Raw genomic sequence first — 23350 nt, 5'->3', positions numbered from 1 at the left:
AGTAGAATCTTCTACTTTTCTTGATGTTGGACCAATATGATGACAGTTTTTGGGGTCCTTTTGGAGACTTTGTGCAACATAAAGCTGGTGATGGTGAATCTGTAAAGAAGCAGACAGTTGTAAATAGGAATCAATTTGTGGTTGTTCTTTCTCTTGTTTATTAACTCTGAGTGTGAGCCTGGGTATGGTTCTACTTTGGCATGCTTGAAGGTTCAGGTTTTGGCATGCTCAGATCTGACCAACTGTACAGTCAAATCAAAACTGGTGGTATTTTATCTGTCTTGGCTGATAAAACTGCATCTCTTCAAGCAGGAATCACAGGGTTTGGTGTGGGTAAGTCTAGGAATTTGGAGATGTGGAGTTTGCTTTTGCATTGTGTTCAGTTATGCACAAGTACCTTGCTCTTCCTAAAACACTTTGCATCGAACCAAATGTGCATTTGCAATACAGTGGGAAATATGCTTTTAGAGGTTTTCTTGATTTTTTGTTTATTTTTTTTAAATCAGGTTTTAGGTAAGATACCAAATACCCCCTCTAGTGGCTGATACGTCAGAAGAGGTGTTTGGTTTCTTAGGACGATTTTAACCAATGAGAATTCCTTCACAACTAATTGACTGCTAAAGCACATTGAATTGCAGACTAACTCTTCAAGAGAGGGAAGCTGGTCTCTGTGATTCTTGAGTGTTGTATTGCCCATTAAGATGAAAAAGTTAGGAGAGAGTAACTGATACCATTACCCTTCCTTCAAAACCTTCTGGTTTTCCCTGCTCTCAAGCAGTTTATGACATTGATAGATTTCCAAAAGATAATGGGAATGGATAACAACCATTGCATTTTTCAGGCCCTACTGAGTGGTAGACTGGTTGCAACATTATGCAAAAGTTTATCTATTTCCTAAATTACCTCAATCTAGTTATTAATGAGAAGACAATTTTATATCACCCTCAATTTGTTTTAGAGGGGTGAAGACGGCTTTTTTTTCTGGGTTAAGTGATGAAAAAGTCAGCTAAAAAATGTGCACTTGACTGACTAGCAAAATTCTGTGTGTCTGTTGTTTTCTTTGAAGAGAGTATGAGGCAGGCCTTCATTGTTACAAGTTGCTGTCATGCTAGCAATGCAGGCAGAGGGTTTCATCAGCCATGGTAAGCACTATCTTTATAGTGACTGCAGTGTGTAGTAGGAGTGCTTTTTTCCTTTGGGGAATTCTCAAAATAGGTCAGCCTGTTAGAGATCTGGGATGCAGTGACCTTTAGTGGACCGGAAGATAGGTATCATCTCTTGGGTTGAGTCCATAAGGGTATTAAAAGGACATACTTGTAGCTGGATATGTGTTTTGTTCCTGTGCATACTAATATTACAGTCAACAGCAAGAGCTCTTCTTCCTTAATGGACTTTTAGGAGTATTCTCGTTGAGATCAGTGGGATTATTTGTGATTAAAGCATATAATTCCTTTTAAGATTTGAGTTTCAGATTGATTTAACAACAAGAGAGGGAAAAGAAGAGACCTATTGTTTTGTTGTTTATCATAGGGCATTGTTTTATGTAGCTGTTTCAGTGCAAACTTTACTTATAGTCATATTTTCTAGATGTCTGATCTGTGTGGGATTTCCTGTAGTGAGGAAGAGAGGTTGTAATAATATCTACTTCTTATATTGCACTTATTGTCAGTAGGTCTGAGAGTGCTTTACAGAAGAGAGAGGTTCCCACTCCTCCCAGTTCTGGAACTGGGACTGATAGGAAAAGGGGGTGATTTGCTTCCCTTGGGTCAACCAGTGAACTTCTGTGAGAAAAAGTAAGAATACAGCCTGGATATACAGCTTTCCTGCTTCTGTCCAGCCCAGCTCTGCATTCTTTAGGCCCTCTGAAGAAGAGCTTGTAGAGATGACTGCAGTAATTGGCAGGAAAATGCAGGGGCAGATGTAGTAATTGAGAAAATATTTCAGAACATTTTTATTTAATTGTTCATCATCACTTCCAGTCATGTTACAGCAAGGTTGGAAACCTCTTCTGGCATTAGAATTTATCTGCAAAGCACATCTCAGTCTATCAAGTGGGGTGGAGAAGCCTCTTCTCTCAGTAGGTGACACAGCAAAAACAAAATGGCCAGCATAAGCGAGGGAAGGGAATGGACTGAGGTTCTTGGGCATGTCTCCTGTCCTGTCCTGTCATCTGCACCTCTTGTGATTAGCTCTGAGCAGTTTTCCCAGAAACTAAGGTATGGATAAGTAGTTCTTCAATTATTATTTTTTTTTTAACAGAAAAAGGAGTCAATTTTAGACAGTGTAAGAGTCAGCACGAAACAGCAATTCCTTTGTATGAAATAGATGTTTAAACAGAGTCTCAGCAATTAGTGTTCAGACACTTAGCTGCACAGAGACTTTACTCTGGGGGCTTTATTGCTGTGCAGGAAAGCTAAGGGACATGGTTCATGGTCCCCAGGGACCTGCCAGAGTTCAGCTTCATGATAGCGTTAGTGTTTATGCAGATGTTAAGTCAAAAATGTGGTGGAGGATGTTTCATGCTTTTCTTTTCTTTTTTTTTTTCTTTTTTTTTTTTTTTGAGTTAGTGCTATTTTTAGCTTTATTTCGGGATAATTTCTCAGGCACAGGTCGGTAGTGTAGCAATACTGTTGTTTGGTCACCTGGAAAATTAGGATCTGTGAATCACTGATAGCTCTGAAACATCTAGTTCTCCTGAATGGACTTAACTTCAAAGTAATTGACTTGTTGCTTTTTAAAACGTTCTGTTCTTCTTTTCTATCACTGTGTCAAATTCACTTTCAAAAACTGTTTTAGAACATGAAAGCCTGAAAACAATTTTGGGGACATTTTGTGGCTCTCTTTGCTTTAGGAATATGCTAATTAGCCACATACAAGCAGCTTTTTGCTTAAATAGTAGCAGTGATGAGGCTGCAGTTATATGCAATTGTTTATTTACCCACCAGAAGTTTTACAAGGCATTCTGTAATTCAGTCCAGAGCAGTTCCTGGAAACTTACTATAAGTAAGGGTTAAATTTTTTTTAGGGAGATATTTTTATAAAATAAAAACTGGAGTCCTTTGTATCTATCTCTAATTAATTTTTCAAGTGCCCCTAAGCAGGCTCACTACTTTCTTGGATAGTTTCAAACTTAACAGTGTGGGTATATTGAAATGTAATTTGTGCTTAAAACTAAATGAATCTGACTGAAGATATGTAGAGAAGCTATTTTAAAAGTGTTTTTCCTCTTCAGACTAGCAGCTAAATCTCAAAGGCAAAATGATCATTCTTAGCCTTGCATGTATATCACAGAACTTCTGTTTCAATCCTCCATAGTGTGGAATATGTCACATATTAAAACCAGATCTTCAGATTTTTTCAGTGCTTCTCATGGTTTTATGTTACTTTTGTGAGATGATTTTGCTTCAGGTATGGACTTGCAGGCTCTGGAAAGCAGCCATGTGATGGGGTGTTATGACCACTACAGAATCAGGGGTTAGCAGAACAGTTTTCCTCCTGTTCAGGTATTAATGCTGGAGGCAATATATCTATTACAACTGTTCTTTATTGTCAAGTTTATTAACAAGTTCTTCATTATCAGCCATCTGCTGGTTAGAGTGAAGGGGTTTGGCAGCTTAACACAGCTGTCCATATATCAGTGTAACTATATCAACTTCAACTTTGGCAGTCAGCTGGAAAACCATAATTTAATTGGTGAACTTGCATATAAAGGTAAAACAATGCAGGTGTATTGTTCCAAGTGGCATTTAAAAGCCAAGAACAAAAGTCCCTCTGGCTGTTTCCAAAGCACAGTGGTGCCAGTCAGGATGAGAGATTGTTTTCTGCTGGCAAACCTCTGTGAGATTTGGTGCCTTGAAGTTATAGCTCACTCAGCAGAGCTGGTGTGCCTGTCAGGAGGTTGTGGCCTGGGTTATAGTCAGAGAGATAGAGGGGAGAGATGAAGAGGTGCTGGTCAGGGTAGATATTGAAGTACGACTAGATATTTAAGTCCATAACAAAAAGCTCTCAAGGAAAACCTACATTTGCAAATTGCTCTATTACTTCTATGTGCTGCTGTTCTCCTCTGAAATGTGGAGACTGTAAATGGTCTTGGCAGGTCTTTGAGAAAATTTCTGATTCTCATTTTATGTTCAATTAATGTTTTGAAGAGAAGTGACAAAGAGTGTTGGGGGTTAACTTTCTGACTGTTTTTTTCTTGCAGAAACTTTACTTTTCTCTCTAGACTGCAGTAAAAGCAGAGCAAAAATAATCCATCATGCTAACTGAATTAAAACAATTTTTTTCATTTTTATTTAAGATCTTCAATTGGGAACCTGTGTAGGATCCCTTCCAGGAGGTACTTCAGCATATACAGAAGTTAAAATGCATAACTGGTTTCCTGCAGAAAGAAATGTATTTGTGCTTTTGAATAGATTGCCAAGTTGGAGTATTTGTGAGTTTTTCCTTTTTAAATAAGGACACTACCAGAATCTACTCTGTTCTGCTCCCTATGCTCTGGACAGATGTTTCATGCTAAGGGGAGGCAGTGAGAGCAAGATGTGGTGGCACAGATTGTAGCATGTACCAGCACCCTGAGTACAGCATCTGCCAGGTCTCTGGGTATTTGAGATCAGAAAGTTGGGGCTGAGAGAAACTTCCAGTTTTCAGCTTGATGGTGTTACAGTAATTGCTGCTGCCTGTCTGGTATTTCCTGGTAGACTTTTGTTGAGGAAGGTTCTGCAGCCCACATCTCAGGGCTCTGCTGCAGTAAGAGAGAGAACATTTTGTATGATATCTAAACAACAAATTCATTTGAAGGGAGCTCTGGAAAACTTCCTCAGTCTGTTACCAAGTATCAGTAAAAATAAAAACTCCTTAATGCCAGTATAGCATTAAGAAGCCAGCATTCTTTATTTGGCCAGATGCATGAGGGGATGTCTGCTCCAAAAATCATGAATGCTCAATGCAGAGAAGGTCCTGTTTATATACTGTATTTTACATATATATTCATTGATTTTTCCCAGAATAAACATACATTTGATAATATTTTCCCAGAAATCATTAACATATTTTCCCTCCTCTTTACATATATATTCTTTTGTCCTGGGATCTTTTTGGTGGTCCCTGGTAGTCACCACTCCAAAGTCATACCTGACTGCCTAGCAAGCTGCTAAAATTTGGCACAGCTGGGCTTGGTGCTTTCCAGTTCTTCTTACCACATGGATGTGCAGTTCCATAGGCCAGTGGTGTTTGAAGAATAAACATTGTGTTAACTCCCCATGTGCAGACAATTTTCATCTGGCAACAACTCCAGCCAGGTTTTTTGTTAGAGAAAAAGATCAGGCTGAATCCAACAGCCTGAAGGAGGCAAGACATCCATAGTCCTGATCAATATTTAGGCTTTAAACATATTCCCATCACATGCACGTAGGGCACAGATGCACACCATGGATATGCATATGTACATGTCCAGATGTGCAGATCACAGACAGAGCACTCACAGAAACACAGACAGCTCCTGCAGTCTCCTTGTGCTCGCTGCTCCCACTGAGCAGGGTGAAGGTCTGCTAGTGAGGGGGTGTGTGGATGTTCATATGTACAAAGGGGATCCCTCCAGCCAGGCTCAGGCACTCATGGTTCAGCTGCTGAGTATGCAAAAGTGAACTAACCTCCACAACAGTATTTTCACATTAAATACTTATCTGTGGGGTTTCTGCTACTCTTGAGATAGATGTGGCATTTTAGGCAGTGCACTTTAAAACACCAGGCTGAGATTGCTTCAGAAAAGCTTCCTGCATCTATGTTATGCTATTACCTGTGACATTAACTACAAAATATTTTGATTTCTGATGTGAATCGCTCATTCAGATTTGTGGTAATGAGAGTTTGAAAACTGCAGGGAAAATGCAGGAGGCTTACTGAAATTCTTTATATATCACAGGAGAAGGTGCTTGTGCTCATTCTGTAATGTCTAGACATGCCATGAGAAATTTTCTTGAAGGGGAGATAACTCCTAAGTTCTGCCTTTTAGCTTGCTTCTGCACTCCTTTGCATGGCCTTAGTGATGTTGCACAAAGCAGAGCCTCGCTTCCCTCAGGCTTATCTCAGTGATGTTAACAGTTTTGAGATGTAGGGTCACACTTGTGGTTGTGCTGGGGACGAACACTTGCTGGGTGATGGATTTCTTTGGGCTTACTCCACTGTGTGTTTTGCTGCTAAATATTCCTGCTTTGCTGCTAACTTTTGCAATAATATTTGAGTATATTTGGTATAAGACCACTTCTTTGTTTTTTTGTTTGGTTGGGTTTTTTTAGATTTTTGTTTTTGTTAATTGCTACACAATACCCTAGATTTAATGCAGGAAATATGCAGCAGAAGCACAGAAAGCTCAAGAGCAAAGGAGTGATGGTGCGATGATATACTGGTGTGGAATAAATGATCCTCTTCAGCTATTTGCCTTTCTCAGGTCTTTGTCTGTGTCATGCAGGGCTCATCTTCCTCGGTAAGAGGAGCCACTTGTGCTGGCTGTCAGTGGGGAAGAGCTCCCACAGCAGTCAGTGGCAGTCACCATCCCCCTTGTCCCAGTTCAGAGGGGGCCTGTGGTGAGCCTGGCTGCCTGTAACCCAGCCAGGGTGGGTGCTGCTGGCATGTGGGAGGTGTTCCTTAGTCACAGCATGGGAGCATGGAAGACTTCTATTCTTCTCATCAGCTCTCTTTGCTTTCACACAGCCAATTAGAAAAGGGTGGAGAAAATGCTTTTGGACTCTTGCCAATATACTGTTGTATCACTTACAGTATGACTTTTTTCAGTATGTTGGGAACTGAAGATCAGCAGCCTTGAAAATGCCTCAGAAATCCTTTTTGTTAAAGCTTTAACAGAGATCACTGATTTTAAGAGAAAGGTGTAAAAGGCAGGCAGACCAGTTTGTAATTTGGGTTTTCTACTTCATCGTTTTTGTAGTTGAAAGATTATTTTAGCTGTTATCCTCTTGTAAAGGTTTGAAAGAAGAAGCAAATTTTTATATATTCATTTAGACACTCAGATGAAAATTGTCTATTCTGCTCTTACCTGGTTTGTAACAGTTCTAAAAAAAACCCTAATTTACATTTCTGCCTGAGCAGCTGCAGATTTTGGTGTGTTAGCAAAGTAAGGGTAATAAAAAGCCACAGCAGGGATGCAAACATAGCAATTTTTCTTTTGGCTATGTGCGTAAGCAAAGGTTCTGGAACATACATTTAGTAGCTCTCTCATTTGGTGTGTTAGCCACCAAACCCTTGACCTGGACCAAATGGCTGGTTGCCATGGCAACAGGTTGCACATTTTGTTCTTAGGTTAAAATCAGCTTGCTTCTCTTGAATGTTAGTTTTGAGGAGGTCAGAAGAAACTTAAGAAATTCTTTATTCAAAGGAGAGGCAAAAATATTGATGTTCAGCTCCCTGAGCATTTGCTGAGATATTCTTTGTTTCCTGAAGAAGGTAGTCAGCTCCCCCACTTTCTCCACTTTGTTGAAGCAGAGGTGAGCAGCTCACCAGCAAAAAAATAAAAAACGTTTAAAAAAAAAAAAAGTAGTTCTTGGAAATAACATGACTGTAGGAGGTGCAGGAGAATTTGTTTGCTGTATGACTCCAACTCCCAATCCTGCTGAAGGCAATGGGAAAATACTAACAACTTAACACTCTGCTAACCTTGGAAAATTCTGAACTTGGAGTAAGCTCATGATCAGCTCTTTTCAAGCTGGACTTGTGAGAGACTGGAGAGGTTGCTGCCTCCAGATGCTGTGGGCTCATGTGTGTGGAGGAAGGAGCAGGCCAGGCCTTGCTCTGGCAGAGCAGTGCCCTGCCCTGTGCATCCCCACCCCAGGGCCTGTATCCCAGCCTGGCAGAGGCTGCCAATCCCTGGCACAGCAGAGGCAACGCTCCATGCCTGCCTCTGGAGCCCCTTGCTCAGCTCCTGAGTGGCCAAATCGCCAGAAGTCCCACCTGGTGGGAATGGCCCAGGAATACCAAAGGGTATTTAAGGCTGAACACAAGGCAGTCAGATGTCTTGACTGTACCTACTCTTGGAATGACTGTCTGTACACCACTGGAACCCAGGAGCTGGTAGCTACATTTGTTTTTTTCCATATATTTTCTTTTTTCTTTCTTTCTTGCTCTCTCCTAATTTCCTCTTCTTGGATTTTTGAGTAACTTAAAATTTAACTGTATTAGAGTTTGAAAAGTTGAATGAGCCAAATGAATGCTTTGAAAAGTGTTTTTTGTTATTGAATGTTGCACTAAACTTGCCAGATTTCTCAGATTTTCTAAAGTTGCCAGTAAAATCTTTTTTGTTATTTTGACCTCTTGAGAATATCTTCTCGATTTTTCTCCTGTGCATCTAACTCAGAGTGCATAAACAACTGTAAGCTCTTTTAAAAGTCTCATTGATCAAGGTTGTTTGGAGCCTTACAATACCAAGAAAGTTCTTGCTGTGACAGTGGTCAAACGCTGTGGCAGGGGCATGGGACATTGAAGGATTGCCAGCCATGGGGGCAGTCAGAGCTCAGCATGGCCCTGGTGCAACTGAGTGGGGTTTGGATTGGGTGACCTTCTGGGGCTCCTTCCAGCTGAGGTCATTCTGCAAATCTGTCTCCTCTTTGGCCATAGAGAAAAGCAGATGTGATAGAGAGCTCAGATCAGGACTCTTCCTGTGGGTGGTACTGAAAATGAGTTTTGTGGTTTTGTTGCTCTCCTTTCCCCCCTGCTCTCTTAGTCCTACACACTTCTCTTTCCTGGTGAATAGTGTCACTCTGCCATACCTCAAATACTTGGTGATAAAATGTCACTGTAATTCCTCTAGAGAACTCTTTGATATATCAGTAATTTCTTTTCTTACACTAAACATGCTGCTCTGTGTTCTACCTTTATATTTTTTTGGCATATATAAAGTGTCGTTCAGTGCTGTAAGCAGGAGCTTAAAGGAAAACAGAATGCAGACATAGCATGTGACTGGAGAGGGGATCTTTTTTCCTTTGTGCCAGCAGCTGTCAACCTCTTGCACTGTCAGAACAGTCACTTATGTCTTTGCTGCTGTACTGTGATCCTGTCAGACAAGAGGCACAAGGTGGAGTTAAGTGGGGTTGTCCATTTCCCCATCTCAATCTCAGAAAGATGTGAAGGGCTGCAGCCAAGTAGTGTAAACAGTATAAAGAGTTCACTCAAGTGAAAGGATTGGCACTGGCAGGAAGGAGACTGAAACAGAAAAAACAGAGATTGAAGGGATGCTTTCATGAGATGGAAGAAGCAAAAAGAGGGTCTGATCTTACCTGACTCATTTTAGGCCACTTTCCTGTAAATCTTATGTAAATTAAAAAGTGTTGCTAGTCCTCAGGGTGCTGGAACAGTACAGGTTTGAAAGGTTTCATCAGTTGCCAAGTGCTTCAGCAGATCAACAGCAAATCATAAAACCAACATAAGAATTTATTGCCAGCAGCCCAGCCAGTTAGAGCAATCAATACCTGTCTCACCCATATTATGCTGTTGTGTCAGCAGTTGCATTTGGGAGATGTAAATCTTAGACATGCCTGCTTGTCATTAAAGAGATGGCAGAATGTTTTGTGCATGGAAATGTCAAGCAAGCATCTTGATCAAATTAGATGGTTGGTTACAGTTTGATATTGTAGGATGTGCTGGTGGTTACACAGGGAATGAAAAGATGCTCTTTGCTTCCTGTCCCAAAGTATTCCAGCTATGCTGCTGAGCAGTGGGACTGTCTGTGTGGCACCATGCTGCAGACGCTCAGGAAGTCAGCAGGGTTTATATAAAGCTCTGCTGGGCTTGCAGAACCTTTTGGCTCCTTTCCAGCTTGGAAGTGGCAATATAAATAGAATAATGTCTCACTTTTGAAGTCTGCTTTCTATTCACGGAAAGGAAGAACTTTGCTGGAGCTGTGATTTAATAGCTGTTAAATACAAATCTCAAGACCAGTCCTGTGGAGGGCTGAGCTGCTTGATCCCATTTCAATGGGATATGAGTGAGCTCAGTAGCCTATGGCAGCTCTGTTAGCTGGTTGCTGGCACTTGAATAAGGTTTGGTGCAATGAAAGCAGGGTTCAAGAGTAACCCTTCTTCCACCTTCCCTCCCAGTTGTGTTTGTCCCTGTTACAAGGAAAAAAAAAAAGTTGCCTTTTTTCCTTTTTTTTGGTTTTTTTTTTTGTTTTTTTTTGTTTTGTTTTTTTTTTTTTTTGTTTTGTTTTTTTTTGTTTTTTTTTTCAGACTAGCAAAATGTTTGGGACAGTAGTAGTTGGAGTTGGAATTGCTGGCTTAGCACGAATCCGAGACTTGATGAATCCGATGCCTTCCAGCCCTTCTGAGCACCTGAAACTCTTTGGATTTGTATCCAGGTTAGAAATTTCATCTTAGCATGTCTAATACCTATATTGCAGTGTTTTGGTTTTTTTTTCCTTCCTTTTCAAGCCAAAAAGGGAAAGTTAATGCAAATATGCCTGTCATTCTGAGTGGCAGCTCAGAAGTGAGCACAGAAAGCTTTGCAAGAGGGAACAAATAGGTTACCTTAGTGAGATCTTTCAGAAATTACTAAAATAAAAACTGAGAGATGTTCTTGCTGTAGAATCTGTGGGATAAAAGAAATTGTCTGACTGGAATTTCCTGTAGATTTAAGGTAGTGCAGACAATAAGTACTCTAATGGTCTAGTGTCTGCACTTCTAGAAATGTTAAAAAAAATAAGTTTTACAGAGTTCTAAATTTGCAAAAACGTGTTTTATGCCCCCAATACTCCAACTTCATAATAAAATTCTATTTTTTTTAACTAGATATTGAAGCTGTAAATTTCTAAAGAATATCCCATTATTTGCTACATGCAATCATGTTGCTTCTTATCCTTCCTACGCTTCTTAGAGAGCAAGAGTTTTTCTCACTAGTTTGGAACTGTAGAAATTTAGTATGTGTCTTCCTCTGAGCATTCCTGCTGGATTGTCTGGCCCATTACAGCAGAGCATAAAAGTTTGAAATAGTTAGGCAGTACCTTTATGGATCTCAGATTGTGAATGTATTTTTCCAGCTATATTTAAATCATGCAGTGTTGTTTGAGATGGAAAGGACTGATTAGGTCACCCACTTCCTGCCAAATGCACTTTTGGTTCTCTGATGCCTCTGCCAGTGCTACAGGTAGCCTTTGAAGAGCACTGTAGAAAGGGTTTCCACCACTGATGTTTTGAGAGGCAATGTATGAGTCACAGTAATCTGGTTTGTCCTTCTCCTGCTTGTCTGTACTTGCAGTTGTGTGTCCCTGCCATCTTGAGTGCTTTTGTCCATGTTGTCCAGGATGGCGGGGAGAAGTTCTCCCATAGGAGCACTGTCCTCTTTCGAGTCACTCTTTTGCAACATCTCTTTGGTAATAATGCTTATTAAAAACCAAAACACCAAAACCAAAAAGGACATGACAGTTCAATAGCTGACCAGTTTGTGGACTGATACCACCACCTGCACACTGGTCCATTTGTTTCAGTTCTCTTCTCCATTCTACTTTTGTCTGTAAGTGCTCATGCTCTTCCTGGATAAGAAACTGGTTATTATAACCTGGTTGAACTCAGTAAGACAGTGATCCATGGGAACAATTTTTAAGTACTGCTGCACAATATGTGGTTGGAAAGGATGGACTGTGTCAATTATACTCTGGTTGTATTTATGCTAAATATGCAGGAGAAGTTTTGGCAATATTAATGAGGCTAAGCAGATTAGCCTGGAAGATGCTCTGAGCAACAAAGACATCCATGCAGCCTTTATCAGCACAGAGAACAGAAGCCATGAAGAAACCATCAGGTATTTTGGGGGGTTCCCCCTGCCTCTTTTCCCCCTTTCCCCTGTATTTTAGAAACCTAGAGCAGCTGTGTAGTGCTGTTGCAGAAGATATGAACACTGAGTAAAGACTGCCAGACTAGGGGCTTGAAGTGAATGATAGTGAGTTCCCTCGAGCACCAATAAGCCATGGAAGAGAGTAGGATTTAAGATGCATTAATTTCCCAAGTAATTCCATTTCCGCACCTCTAGGCCTGTGTTTGATGGACAGGCAGCTTAAAACAGGATTTAAAGCCTTTCCTCACAGATTATATTGTGGAAGAGTAGCCCAGTGCCCCACTCCAACTGCTTACATGTCTGTAAGTGAGAAATTGCAGTGCTCAATGCTGTAGCATTTTAGCAACTTGATGTAGGTGAGTGAGGGAATTCTATGGCAAAAGAAGAACTAAAAACCCGTTCCTCTGCTGTTTAAGTGTGTAGTGTAGCCACCACACCATCCTTGCTAGGAAAGTTGCCCTTTATTTCTGTTACTTTGTGTTGTGTATCTCTCCCTGTGAAGCTGGCTGTGGGAATGAGAAGCAGGTTGCACTGTGGTGAGAGAGGATTAGGATAATATTCTCTTTAATGGCTTTTATCTCTTTCAGAATGTTCTTAGAAGCTGGGAAACATGTCCTTGTTGAGTACCCCTTGGCTCTGTCTGCTAAGGCAGCCCATGAGCTCTGGGAGATGGCTGAGCAGAAAGGTAACGCATTTGTTCTCGAGAGTATAAGTGGTCTTGTCTGTTAGGTGGCACCAAACTCAAAGGCAAGTCTCCAGCTTGCCTTTAGTCATCACATGCAAGGAAGTATTTTTGTATCAGAGATGTTCCAGTCTAGGATGTAGGACTTGTGTCAATAGGGGAACAAACACAAAAATGTCAATGCTAAGAGTAAGGTATATTTGCCCTCACAAAAACTCTAGCCTTTATTTGTGACACTTAGAATGCAGTAAAAGAGGAAAGATTCTGTCACTGTGATGGTAAAGCACTTGATGAGTGCAGCTATTGGACTTGTGCAATTCCTTGTCCTCTCTCTCCCTGGAAATGAAACTGCAGGCAGCTCTCCTAGCTTCTAGCATTTGTGATGTGCTGGCCACACAGAGCTGCTCATGCTGCTGTAGGCCAGCAAGGCATCCCTGTCTGAAAGAGAGCTTGTCTCTCAGCAAAATCTTTATTTCCAGAAAGTGTGTGGTCCCATCCCAGTGGTGCAAAGGGTCAGAAGCTGGCAGTTCAGCTGGGGCAGTGAGGATGAATAGGGCTGCAAGTAAAAGAGCAGTGCTGCAAAGAAAAGGGCAGAGGCAGAGTGCAAGTCATTTGGACAAGCTGCACTTTTTATACCACTGCTTCTTAAAGGTCTCCTTTGTGACTTTTGTCCTGAAACGCTGGAGGTGTAGGATTTCTGCTGTGCTGTTTCCCTGTACCAACACCAGTTATTGCCTTGTTGCTCACCAAATGGCTTCCCACTGAGCAGAATTTATGGCTCTTTTCTTGAAGCAGCAGCAGTTAGTGTCAGCAGCCTACAATGACTCTCCTGGAAATCTTCCAGAAAAACACATTCTGGATGAGGGATACATTCAACTTGTATTGGATATTTCAGTCTATTTCAAAGTAGCCAATTAATGGCAATGTAGGGAGGTTACTCCTTAACATATTGTTCCAGTCTGGGTCTGAACATTATGCTATTTTCTCCCCTTCCTTTTTCTTTCCTACTACCCTGGGAGCAAAAATGTAGAACAAGAAAATGTAGGAAATGTGAGGGGAAAGAGGCCAAGAATGAATCCATCTGGTACTCTGAAGACTCCTGTTCCAGCCTTAGCTGGGTACTGACTTTCATTACAGAGTTTCTGTTAAACATAGTGGCTACTGTTCCTGTAGTCTCTGTGTTTGTTGTCTCTGAAAATCTTTAACCCAGATTGATGCTTCAGATCAGGGCCCATGTTTCCATGTTTGATTTTCTTTCTGGCATCAGTTTGTGAGCCATGCATCAGAATATTTCTGCATGAGTTTCCACTTGTGGCTTTTAGTGAAGCTTTTACTGTTTAGACATTACTTTCATTCACACAGATAACTTTTATTTAATCTGTCCTGATTTTTTGCCTTTTTTTGTGTATGTGGTTTTGCTTTGTTTTGTTTTGTTTTCTCAATGGCAGGTAAAGTACTCCATGTTGAGCACATTGAACTCCTTACTGAAGAGTACAAGCAGCTGAAAAAAGAGGTGGCTGGGAAAGACCTGGTGAAGGGAACACTGCATTTTACAGGTCAGTAGCTCTGAAGAAATCAAAGTCTATCTGGATTTGCTCCCGAGGGATACCAGGGCTTCCAGGCTTCTTTCAGTCCTTTCACACGAGCCTTTGTCTATAAACTGAGCAGAGACACAGGTACTGGTTCTGGATAATTCCCTTGTTGAATCCACATAAACCCTCCTGTCCTCAACATGTGCAGAAGGGTTTGTTGCATGTACAGCCCTCTCTGCCACAGCTCATCAGCTGATCCATTTCAACATTAAATGCGTTTTTTGACTTCCTTACTCCATCCGCTGACCTTTCTACACCCTGATCTTTAAACCTGGAGCACACTGCAGTTTCTTTGTCCTTTTCTATGCAGAAGGCATTATTCTATTTCCTATTCCTCAAGAGTTGCTATTCCACCAGGTAGTGTCCTGGATGAAAACAAATCAGGATTCCCAGCTTTCAGTGGAATTGCCCGTCTGACGTGGCTGATTGACCTCTTTGGAGACCTCACTGTTACCTCTGCCACCAGAGAGAAGCAGAAGGATAAGAATTATTCCAGAATGACTGTTCACTTTCAGACAGCAAACAAGAAGTGAGTAATGTCTATGGCAACATGTGAGCCAGGTTCCTCATCCTAGGCAGGACTTCTTCCTGCAGGAGTTCTGCATCCTCTGCTCCTCTTGTGGAAACAGAATGGGTGGAGGCTGGCATGAAAGTGTATGTGCCTTTTGAAGATGCATTTTATAATACTGAGTTTGATCTCCCTTTTATTATGTGATGACAATATCCTTCCTAGCAACTAGGATATTTTTAATAGCCTTGCTAAAAACTGGTGTATTACAACTACAGAGTGTAGGTCACTGGTATTTCATACTGTCACTTGACTACTCAGCTTGGTCCAGAGAGTGGTGGAAACTCTCAGGTTTGGTCGTTCTGGACCATCTGTGCAGCATTTATGTCCTTACAAATAAGTTGAAATCACTTGCAGCATCAGTTTAAAGCGACAAGATACAATTTGAGAATTATCTGACATGAAAAAAATAGAGAGAAATTATCCAATGGTGAGGGAACTCATTGTTCATTTTATTTTATTTTTTCCTTTTTTTCTTTTTTTTTTCTTTTTTTGTTTTGCTTTGTTTTTGTTTTTGGTTGCAAATATGTTGATAGACCTCTTAAAAAGTCCAAACCTAACCCAGCATTTTAGATGACTGTTTAGTTAGGGTAGTAACCTGAAGGACTAGCTATTTGAGGAGTGACTAATCAGGGCTCCTTTAAACTCTCAATTTCACCACAGGTCTGGTTCAGCATTTCATCAGTGACTCCTACAAACCCCATTGCAGTTTATCATGGGATTATCATCTTGTCTTAGCAATCTTCCTCTCTCTTTAAATAAAACACCATTTCCAATTCCTTTTGAAATGCAGTTGTGAGAGGACAGAACTCTGTATACTAGCTCTGTTTACCCTCTTAGCAATTTGCTAGTAACATAAGTAGCTGTGAAGATCTAGATAGGGTGAGACTCTGAACTAATTCCAGCAGATGGAACCAGCGGGTGGTTTAAACATTTCCCTGGCTGTCCTGTCTCCTGGGTATCCTTAGCTGCTATGTATGATATTTGCTGGATACAGAACTGTTTCTAGATTACTTTTCTTTTCCTGCTCCTCAGCACTAACTAATATTTGTTTCTCTTGGCCACTACTATTTGTATGGATCAGTGTTTTCTCACCATAAGTGTTTTAATAACTTTGGGGACAGTCAGTTTTACACCTCTGGGATAATTTAGGGTGGGTGGAAAATTGCATAGTGTTCCTGTATTGTGTTCAGTGCTGGGGCCATATTTCCTGCTGACCTTCCCCCACTGACGTCAGTGGAGTTACTGCAGTGGAGAATTTGGCCTGCTCTCTGTCAAATGAAGTTAAGGCCCAGCAGTAATGGTGTTGGTGTTACAGATCTAATTTGCCCAACCTTTATTTTGCTGAAGAATGGGAGAGGTCTGTACCTTTCATGAGAGCTATTCCCTCCTTTAATGAAAGACACGAATACAGTAACCTTGAGAAATCAGGTTAATTCATCCTATTTTCTGCCTTGGAAAATACAGCAGGTGCAGAATGCAGGAGCCTGTGTTCTGCTTGTTAAGCAGGGATTTGTGCAAAGGGTGTAGTCTGTCTCTGCTGTCTCAGCCCACCCTGGCTGCTTGTCTGGCTGTGGGTGGATTTTGGAGGTGAGTGTTAATGCCTGCACCCAGCTATTTGAGAGATGACCTCTGCCTCTGTTGTGTGTCCAAGACAGCTGAGCTGACAGCCTCTCTGGAATACAACATTGGGCAATCCAGGAAAAGCCAAACCTCTACTGACAGCACGTCTGGTTTGGGACTGCAGTTCCTGTCCTGGGATTACAGAGATTGGATTCAGTAAATGTCAGAAATCAATTTTTAGTGCAAGCTGGAGAAATAGTGATTTGGGCAGCATCTCTTTTGATGTTAACTAGGGATAGAGTCCAGTTGTCTTAATTCCCATCCAAGCTAAGGGACCCTCTCACTGTTTAAATGATAAATTAAAAATATTGGGATTTTCAAAGAGTTAAAAGGAAAATGTTTAAAAGAAATTGAAGACATTTTCTAAACATATTCTGACAAGAAGCATTTGAAGTTACGTTTTTATGGAGAGCTAAGCTTACAGAGTCTAATAAAATATCTTCAAATTGAACATTCATAGAAAATAATGTAATGCATACTTGCTGCAGAAGTCCCTGCATAAAATTTTAAGCTGAGTGGACCCAGAATTCTTTCAAGCATGAAACCAGCTTAATTCCTGTGGAGGTACAAGTAGTGTTTGCATCATATTGGTTTATTGAGCTATTGCAGTTTAGCAAGGGCCACTCATTATTTGAAGAAAAAAGAAATCAAAAAACAAAAAGGCTTTTTCAGTGTAGCTGAGAAAATGCTATTAGTTTACAATTTGGAAAGACAAAATGGCTATAGAAAGTCAGGGTGTTTGCTTTGCAAACAGTCACTATAAAGGTGGTTTGTCAGCCCTTGATTAAATTTTATTTAACTACCCAACACATGTGGCCTGGCTTTATTTCAGATTCCAAAATGGTTGGATTTGTTGCTTGTAAGTAACTCTACTAACGCTTCTAAACAATGATATGTATGTGTAGTGTGATAATACTTTGATACAAATCTTTAATGAAAATGGGTAAATTATCTATGAAAAAAGCTACAGCCCTTCACAATTTTCTAACATAAAATATGAATCCGTTTCTTAAGCTACAAAATTGCTTAAATAATGTGTAGGTTTGCAACATAGTTACCTTTATAGCAAAACAAGAGGCTTATTTCAGAGTAGAAGTTGTTGTTAATTAAAAATTAATACATTTTGCTTACCAATCAAGTGGAATCAACCTTTCTTTAGGAAAATTGCTAAAAATCCAATTGCAGGAGAAGATAAATCTATTAGTGAATCCAACATTTTCCTGCTCACTGATCTAAATCAGTTGTCCTAATCACTTGGATTAAATTCTGCCTGTTCTGCATGTCTGTGCTTCTGGCTCAGTGGCTTCCCAAGGCAGAACAGAGGGCACACACTTCAGCCTGATCTCTGGTGTGCATCTGCTCTGGATCACCCCAGGGAGGTGATCCTGCATCAGTCCTGTTCTGGGTCATATTGAGCTCCTTGCTATTACATGATGGAGATCTTTGCCTCTGCCTGCCCAGTGGTTTCTTCATGCCTACCTACCTGAGATAAAGCAGCTTTGAATAACAGTGCCCTGAGCCCTCTGTGTCTGTTTACTGTCCTAGGAATATAAAACTGGCTCTGTCAAGTCAGAGCAAAGCCCAGCTTGCTCAGCAGCCTGCCTCTGACCCAGATCAACAGGCTTTACCTCAGGGAAGGAGGATGGGAACAGGAAAACACTGAGCAGTATGGCCCCCAAACACTCTTCTAGGCTTGCAGTGACATGTAGCCCTGGGACTTCCTAAAACTCATGGTGCCTTTGCATTTATTACTCTTCTGAGAATTTTCCTCGTGCTTGCACATTGTGATTTGTGGGTTTTTTCCTCCTCCATTTGTTTCATTCTGTTCAATCAGTTTCATTTGGCCATACTTAGTTTGTAGGGAGAGTGGAGGGGATGTGGAAGTAGAGGTGAGCAAAGAATAATTGCTAGGATGATGTAAATATAGAAACTGAATCCTAGAGCATAAAAGATGATGAGTGCTCTGCAGAATGTGTTCAGGGCAGATTGACAAGGACTTTCTTCCCAAATCTAATGATACTGAAGATTTAATGGGCAGTATTTGGAGACAGAATTTATTCTTCCTGGCTATTGATGCCTTCATAATTTGTGAGTGGCAGACTAAAGTGGGCCATAAAGGACTGTGGAGGGACCATCAATAACCAAGTAAGAAAAATAATGTGCATCCTCTAAACACAGGCAGCAGTGAGTGTGATGAATGAATGAATTGCAGAAAGGCAGTGGTATGGTTCAGGCAGTTGACAGAAGAGCAGGAAGGGAGCATTGTGGCTGGTTGGTGTTGAGGACCATTCCTCACAGTTGTTGCAGTGTTGGCTCAAGGAGTGTGTTAAGACCCCTGAAGTGGCACCTCATGTCCCATGACTCCTTTCCCTTCTGCCAAGATGGGAAGCTGGGAAGGAAGGTGTGAGCTATGCAAGGCAGTAGCCAATAGCACCAGGCTTGGTTTGGAGACTGCTGTCATGTTGGTATAAGACAGGACTCTGCTCTGATTAAGAAAGCTCTGCCTGAGAGTCTGTGTAGGTTTAATTTTTAGGATCAGCACAGTGCTCCCAGTGATGAGAACGAAACATTTGAAAAGTTCAGAGAGTATGAACACATGTCTGTGTCAGTGAATTTGTCCAGCTCATCTGAGTCATCATTATGTACCTGTGTGACTTGTGTACCTGTATATGACGTGTGTTCTTGCTGGAGGAATGACTGGACATGAGAGCCTTTTGAGTTTAGCTGAAGTATGTACAAAATTTTTGGACATTTAAGTGTAATTTGCATCCAAGTCCACAAACAAACAGCCCATGAACTTCCCTCTTCCTTATGATGTGGCTTGATGTTGCTTGCTTTACTTTGTGCATAGGGAAAACAAAGCTGGACAGAGTTAGATGGTGTGCTGAAAGTCATGGCATAAAACAGTGGCAGAGTTAAGACCTGATATTCAACTGTATAATGGCAAGGCATGTTGGTCAGGACACATTGCCTAAATATGCAATGACTGATACTCAAAAATGCATTTATTAGAGCATTTTCTGCTAATGCTGAGAAAAAATCCCGAACAAGTTGGAATTGTTGATTCATTTTCTTAATTAATACTTTTTCTCTGCTCCTTCACACTAGACCCTTGACTTGGATTGAAGAACGGGGACCAGGGATGAGACGTGAAAAGAAAATCAACTTCTGTTTCACAAGTGGTTGCCTAGAAAACTTCCCTGAAGCCCCAAGGTCTTCTGTGGGCCTTTTCATGCAGGATCAGAACCTCTTTGCCAAGAAACTGCTGGGCCAGGTCTCCAAGGAGGAGCTGGCTGCTGAGAAATGGCGAATTTTGCGGTGTCTTGACCTTGCCGAGGTGATCCAACAGTACTGTGAAGAGCCAGAGAAAATCTATTCCTGAGACTGCCCTTAGGGAAGGAAGAACATGGCAGAGGGAAAAGCTGTAGAGCTAGAACTCGCTGTTGCCATCAAGCAGTTGCTATTTCTGTTTCATTACCTTATTTTTGACTACTTGTGATTCCTGGTCTCTCCAGGTGTTCTGGAAGAGTCTGGGCTGTACCCTGTGCCTTCTGGTTTGCCCCAGACCAAAACAATTCCCCTGTTCTGATGCATCCCTGTACTTGCAGGTAGTTAGGAACCTGGCAACAGGAAGCTTTCTTGTGATTCAGCTGGGAATATCCCTGAGAATAGATCCTGCAGGATTGTAAATACTGTATATAATTCTCTCTCCCAGGGTCTGTCCCCCCATTCCAGATATGTCTGTAAATTAATGTGTCTCAATAGTATTCATATACTATTTTCTAGAATGAAGTTCCAATTCCATTTTCCACCTCTTCACTTGAAATACAGAACTTGTGCCACCACAGTCCTGACCTTTTCTTCCAATTGCCCTCAGTTGTTTTGTGTTTGCTCTAATTAGTAGTTTTGCCTGTTAGGTATGGGCAGGGAGTGTGGTTTTGGGTTTTTTTGGGGTGACAAGTTTTCATGCTGGAGGTCAACTACCATCAGATTAAATCTATATTGGTATCAAACCAGAATAGAAGAAAAATCTTGTCTCTTGGTAGAGAGGTGTTGATTTCATTCAGTTTCCCTGGTGCCCTTTGCCAACATAGAAATCTTTTCCCGACAGAAATTAGAAACATGCATTGAACAATACATTGCCTGCCTGCTGTCTGCTGAACCTAAATACTTTTGGTTTTGTACTGGAAGTAGCATATTATTCTCCTTCATTTGTGTTCTAATTCAGCATGGGAGTGGATCATAGCAAAAATTAATAAACATCTTGCATTTAAGAAAAGAAAATTGCTAATGCACTCCTAGAAACAGAGAAATTCATTAGGAATAGTGATAAATTTAGAATAGTGTTGTAGAAAACAGAGCAATTTGGAAATATATCCATGTGCTTATGTTGTGGTTCAGCCTCAGCTGGCAACTAAGCACCAGACAGCTGCTTGCTTATTGTACCTCAGTGGGATGGGGGAGAGAAAGGTAATAGTGAGGGGAAAAAAGGTGGGATGAGATAATGACAGTTTAAGAGATAAAGCAAAACCTACGTGTGCAGGCCAAGCAAAACGGAATTCATTCACTGCTTCCCATGAGCAGGCAGGTGTTCAGGCACTCCCAGGAAATCAGGCTGCATCACACACAACTGCTACTGTTGAAAGCAAGTTTCATCACTCTGAATGTCCCTCCCTCCATTCTCCTTCCCCAGCTTTATATGCAATACGATGTAGAATATTGCTTTGTGGTCAGCTGTCCTGGCTGTGTCCCCTCCCAGATTCTTATGCACTCCCAGCCTACTTGCTGGTGGGATGGGGTCAGGGGCAGGAAAGGCCTTGAGGCTGTGCAAACGGGGCTTAGCAATAACTAAAGCATCCTGTGTTATCAACACTGTTTCCAGCAAAATCCGGAACACAGCCCCATATTAGCTATTCTGAATCAAATTAACTCTAGCCCAGCTAAAACCAGCCCAGGTTATAGCATATGACACCTGTGGGAATGAGTCTTTAGTGTTTTTACTGTAGTCATAGGATCACATATGAAAACATTATCACTTCCCTAAAGAAGCATTTTAGTTTCAGAAGCCTGAGTACTGCACAGTGCTATTAACAGTTCCTCTGGTTGCATTTTACTTTCTAATTACAGCATCTGTTGGTGCTATATTAATAGAGAAGCAAACAAAAAGTCCATGCACTTGTTCCTTCTAATCCAAATAAACTTTTTTTTAATTTTATTTTATCATTTGGGTAACTTTTTAATGAGGGAGCCTATATGTTGTGAATGTATACATAATTGCAGCTAGTCAGTATTGACAATTAAAAGTTTTCCTTTGGGTAAATGGTCATTCAGGAGCTGGGTGCAATTCAGTCTCCTGGAAACAAGAAAGAAAAGTCTGTACAATTTTCTCCCAAATAGGTTGGATTTTTGCAGTGACTGGAGCTACATGTGTGAATTAATTCTGCATGTGGCATTTGTTTAAATCTACTCTGTTAAAATCAGAGACAATTCTGTTGCCTTCAGTGGATTGCCATGTGAGTTGGCAGCAGAATTGTGCAGGCAGATCCTGTGCTTGTCAACCCAAGTGGATACCTTACTGAGCATTCACAGGGACTTCTGTGCCACTGTGGTGGGCATGACATGAGCAGATCTGGTGTTCTGTGAGTGGGGAAGAGTGGATTTTTGGCAAAACACAATGCATCTGTGACTAGAATGAATTAGAATCTTCTGTGTGTGTCTGCTAGGTATGACAGCCAGTGAAAGGTGCTGTTCCTTGACAAACTCCTGATCTGTGAATATGGGATGAACACCACTTGTTTACATGCTAACTCATAATGCGTAGCTGGGGAGGGAGGGTAAAGGGAAAGGAGATTCACACATTTCTAGGCATCAGAATTAGTCAGCACATCTCCCTAAGCATGCTCTGCAATTGCTGGTGAGAGCAGTATTTCCCTAGGAAACAAGAATAAATTCATGGGAGCTGTGTAGAGCAGCAGTATAATATTGTGCAGTGAATTGTCCTCTAGAAAAGCTTGTTTCTATAGAGAGCACCTGGGGAAATTAGCTGGTTAAATTGAGCTAGGGAAGGCAGATGCCTAGAACTTGGATATCCCACTCTCTCCTTCATTCTCCTCCCATTCCTTGCAGCTAACTGCTTACCTACTACTGCTTGTCCTGCTCCTGGGAGCCTGCATCATTTAAATGGCTTTTCCTTCTGCCTTCTGAATTTGTCAAGGTATTGTGATTGTTTGTATATGGGAGCTACTGGATGTCCAGTTCCAAATGTATGTATTGTTCAACCAGGTGTGAAACTCACCAATAAAATACTGGAATTCTCAATCATTGGGGTTTTTTTCTCTTTGTCCTTCATTAGCAGTTCCCATTGCCTGTGCTGAAAGTGGGTCTGTTCCAACTAGTTTTTCCCTCTTTTTGCTCCTCAAGGCCTGTGAAATCCTGACAGGATCTAAAGCTGCCTCCTTCTCCTGTTTCAAAATTCTGAATACAGGTGTGGTAGGATTTGTGACCTTGCCTCTCACCTCATGAGCATTCCCACAAAATTCCTGCCCTTTCTATGCCATCTGACACTTAACCAAGAGTACTGCAAAGTCTAAATCTTGCTGTACACTTCCAGTTTCCCATTCACAACAACCTGGTTTATTTGAGCAACCTTACTGAATGTGCCACATGGAATCTAAAACAAGTATTGAAATGGATTTTCTTGGGGTTTTAATAAACTGCTTTCTCTTAGCAGAAATGACAAGAGTTTTTCAGATAACATTTGGTTAGCCTGAACCCAGTCAGTTTAGAGATACAGCAGTATGGAAAGGCAAGTATAAGAGGTGATATGAGCAGTTAATATATTTTGTTCTTTAGATGTAGCTGATTTTCTACTCATTCTGCAGGAAATCACCCTACTCTTGTGCAACAGTCTAGGAATTTTTGCAGGAACTTTTTTGACTGCCTGATGCTATGAGTTTTCCTGGAAAGTGGTATGATACACAGTGGTCCCACATGGAGGAGAGATGTTCCTTTCCTGACAGAGGCTGGAGATTGACTCTGGCAGATGAGAGGTTTGGA

At 41.2% G+C, this 23350-nt stretch overlaps 1 protein-coding gene across 6 annotated transcripts in view; it reads left to right on the top strand.

The window, feature by feature from the left end:
* BLVRA (biliverdin reductase A) overlaps positions 1–22612 on the top strand; it is a 29677-nt gene extending 7065 nt beyond the window's left edge. For 3 of the 6 annotated variants that reach the window (XM_079301460.1, XM_079301457.1, XM_079301456.1), the window contains 6 exons: positions 10230–10357; positions 11677–11796; positions 12417–12514; positions 13960–14067; positions 14461–14632; positions 19403–22612. In XM_079301460.1, the coding sequence (XP_079157586.1) occupies positions 10239–10357; positions 11677–11796; positions 12417–12514; positions 13960–14067; positions 14461–14632; positions 19403–19676 (891 nt within the window). In that variant the 5' untranslated portion in view covers positions 10230–10238 and the 3' untranslated portion in view covers positions 19677–22612. Of the gene's footprint in view, positions 1–4297; positions 4393–6327; positions 6388–7708; positions 8080–10229; positions 10358–11676; positions 11797–12416; positions 12515–13959; positions 14068–14460; positions 14633–19402 lie in introns of those variants that run through there. The other 3 variants (XM_079301459.1, XM_079301458.1, XM_079301455.1) reach the window with 3 other exon arrangements.
* Positions 22613–23350: the final 738 nt, after the last annotated feature.

This window comes from Erithacus rubecula, assembly GCF_903797595.1.
Source record: "Erithacus rubecula genome assembly, chromosome: 3".
NCBI classification, from domain to species: domain Eukaryota; kingdom Metazoa; phylum Chordata; class Aves; order Passeriformes; family Muscicapidae; genus Erithacus; species Erithacus rubecula.
The sequence above is the reverse complement of the archived record's forward strand: the minus strand, read 5'-3'. Positions and strand labels throughout refer to the sequence as shown.